Source organism: Nansenia antarctica, assembly GCF_963989245.1.
Source record: "Nansenia antarctica genome assembly, chromosome: 5".
NCBI classification, from domain to species: Eukaryota; Metazoa; Chordata; class Actinopteri; order Argentiniformes; family Microstomatidae; genus Nansenia; species Nansenia antarctica.
This window is the reverse complement of record NC_137690.1, coordinates 14,483,568-14,486,067: the sequence shown is the minus strand read 5'-3', so window position 1 is coordinate 14,486,067 and position 2,500 is coordinate 14,483,568. Positions and strand designations below refer to the sequence as shown.

Sequence of the window (2,500 nt, the reverse complement as noted above, 5' to 3'; positions counted from 1 at the left end):
CTGTGTCTGTGTCTGTGTGTGTGTGTGTGTGTGTGTGTGTGTGTGTGTGTGTTTGGTTGGAGGCTGTCCCCCAGGGTTAAGATGGGAGGAGTGTTTGAGGTACATTAATAGCATCCCTGGTTTGTGGTCTCAGGTGTAGATTTGGTGTTGGTGACCTGAGGTTAGAGTCAGCTTGCCCTAGACCTGCCCCACAAGTGTAGACACACACACACACACACACACACATGCACACTGTAATTGATTTATTTGTGGCAGTTGTCAGAATGATTCAGGTGAGATGGGTGCACAAGAAAAGCAAGTGTGTGTGTGTGTGTGTGTGTGTGTGTGTGTGTGTGTGTGTGCGTGTGTGTGCGTGTGTGTGTGTGTACTCTTTTCATTAAAACACTCTGACCCTCTGTAGCCTGTTGTGGATCACTGGAGTTATAAACATGCCTCCCTGCTCAGCCCACTAAAGGAAGCCAGATGCAGTATTTTTCTTATCATTTGACATTTACTGCCTCAAGTATCTTACATCTCCCAGATCATTTTCACTTTGCAACTCTCTGATGTCAGTGTTTTCCTCTCTCTGTGTTTCTCAAAAAACCTAAATAGTAAATAGTTTTCAGAGAACTTTTTGGCATTAGGGATGGAAAGGCATCATTTCTCCAACTTGTGATTCTTTCGGGTGCGATCCATCACCAAGTATGGAGTGGTGTGTTCATAAATATGTGTTGTTGTGAGAGATTTATAGTGACCCCTCCTCATCTAGCGAAGCCAAAAGTCAAGCATGGGTGACTGTAAATTTCCAGCTGATATTCAAAGAATGTTGAGAGATCTGCCCTGCTCTCCTCGCACGTGTAATATCTAAACATCTAAAGGCATCTCCATAAAACATGTAGAAAATGCGAACATTATTTTTCGTTGTTCACGTGTGTGTGTTTATGCTGTTTAAGTAGCCTTGGTGAGTCTTGTTGATACAAACCACAGATCAGAGTACACTCATTCATTAAGTCAAGTTGACTTGTGTGACCAGGCACACTGTGTACTGCTGAAACACATCCACTTGTGTATGTTATTGTGAGAGTTACTACCACTTAGAAACCTTTGAAGTGTTGCTATACGTAGCTGGATATGAGAATCCAGAGTGATTTCTCTTTATTACGGTACATAAGGTCATAATGTTATGATGTACTGTGTTCATGACAGAAAGATATATATATATCTTACTGTATGTGTATATATATATATATATATATATTATACCACCAATGAACAAAATAACTCGTTGAAATGTTAAACTTGAAAAATAACTATTTGTGTGCTAGAAGTATATTAGGCGTGTATAGGAATATCATTGATTGCACAATTAAATCACTGACACAAATGATTTCCTTTTCACCTGTTTTTGAAACACCTTATCAACACACCCAATCTAATATCGTCTCTCTTCCTCTCTTTCGTCTGATCAGGTTCCACCGGAGCGACTACCACATCGACGTGTGTATAAACGACTACCTAGATGTCTACTGTCCCCACTATGACGACACGGTCCCAGAGGAGCGGATGGAACGCTACGTCCTCTACATGGTCAACTATGATGGTTACAGCACGTGTGACCACACGGCCAAGGGCTTCAAACGCTGGGAGTGCAACAGGCCGCACTCCCCCAACGGACCGCTCAAGTTCTCTGAGAAGTTCCAGCTCTTCACTCCCTTCTCCCTGGGCTTTGAGTTCAGACCAGGCAGAGAGTACTACTACATATGTAAGTAACCACAATACGAGAGTACCGTATGCCACCTACTGCTACACAGTATGGCAGTACAGAATCCTTCAGTACTACTTGTGTGACTATGTTTTAATGACTAATGTCCTGCCGTTTGCTGGCCCTAGGCAGGGTTGCAAAATAGCTGTGTTGACGTCTGTTGGATGACAGGCGCAGATTTGAAAAGTGTTTCCAGTTGAATATCACCCTCTCAGAACAACCCAGAACAACATTTCCACATCCAAGTTTACACAAGGATGAAAGTGATACCCCAAATGATCTGGTTATTTGAAAGTCTTGGCAAACCAAGTCAAACAAAAACAGCACAAGGTCTTCAAGAACTCTTGACTGCGTTGATCCACTTTTCTATGGAGCTTTTGTTGGATATCCTCTATCTCAGCGCTTTCTCTGTTGTGTGTATGTGTGTGTGTGTGTGTGTGTGTGTGTGCGCCGTGTGCATGTGGGTGTGCAAACGTGTGTGTGTGTGTATGTGTGTGTGTCAGAGAGAGAGAGAGAGTCAGAGAGACAGATGCAGAGAGAACAGGCTCCTACAGACACAACCCCTAACCCTCTGTTTTTACAACTTTACCTCAGAGCCTTCAGATTGGTATTGCAGAGATTAAAGACGACACTTGCGGACTCTGGTTTCAGCATTTCATTAAGATCACATCTCTCGTGGAATGTCCTTTCCTAAAAAGGCAATGAAATCCAACTGGGATCCACAATAAGACAGTCAGAACTTTAGAAGACTTCCCTCCA

At 42.9% G+C, this 2,500-nt stretch overlaps 1 protein-coding gene across 2 annotated transcripts in view; it reads left to right on the top strand.

Annotated features, from left to right (window-relative positions):
* efna5b (ephrin-A5b) overlaps positions 1-2,500 on the top strand; it is a gene marked incomplete at both ends in the record, with an annotated part of 90,044 nt that overhangs the window by 72,055 nt on the left and 15,489 nt on the right. For both annotated transcript variants that reach the window (XM_080531245.1, XM_080531244.1), the window contains one exon: positions 1,449-1,741. In XM_080531245.1, coding sequence (XP_080387371.1) covers positions 1,449-1,741 — 293 coding nt within the window. The remainder of the gene's footprint in view (positions 1-1,448; positions 1,742-2,500) is intronic.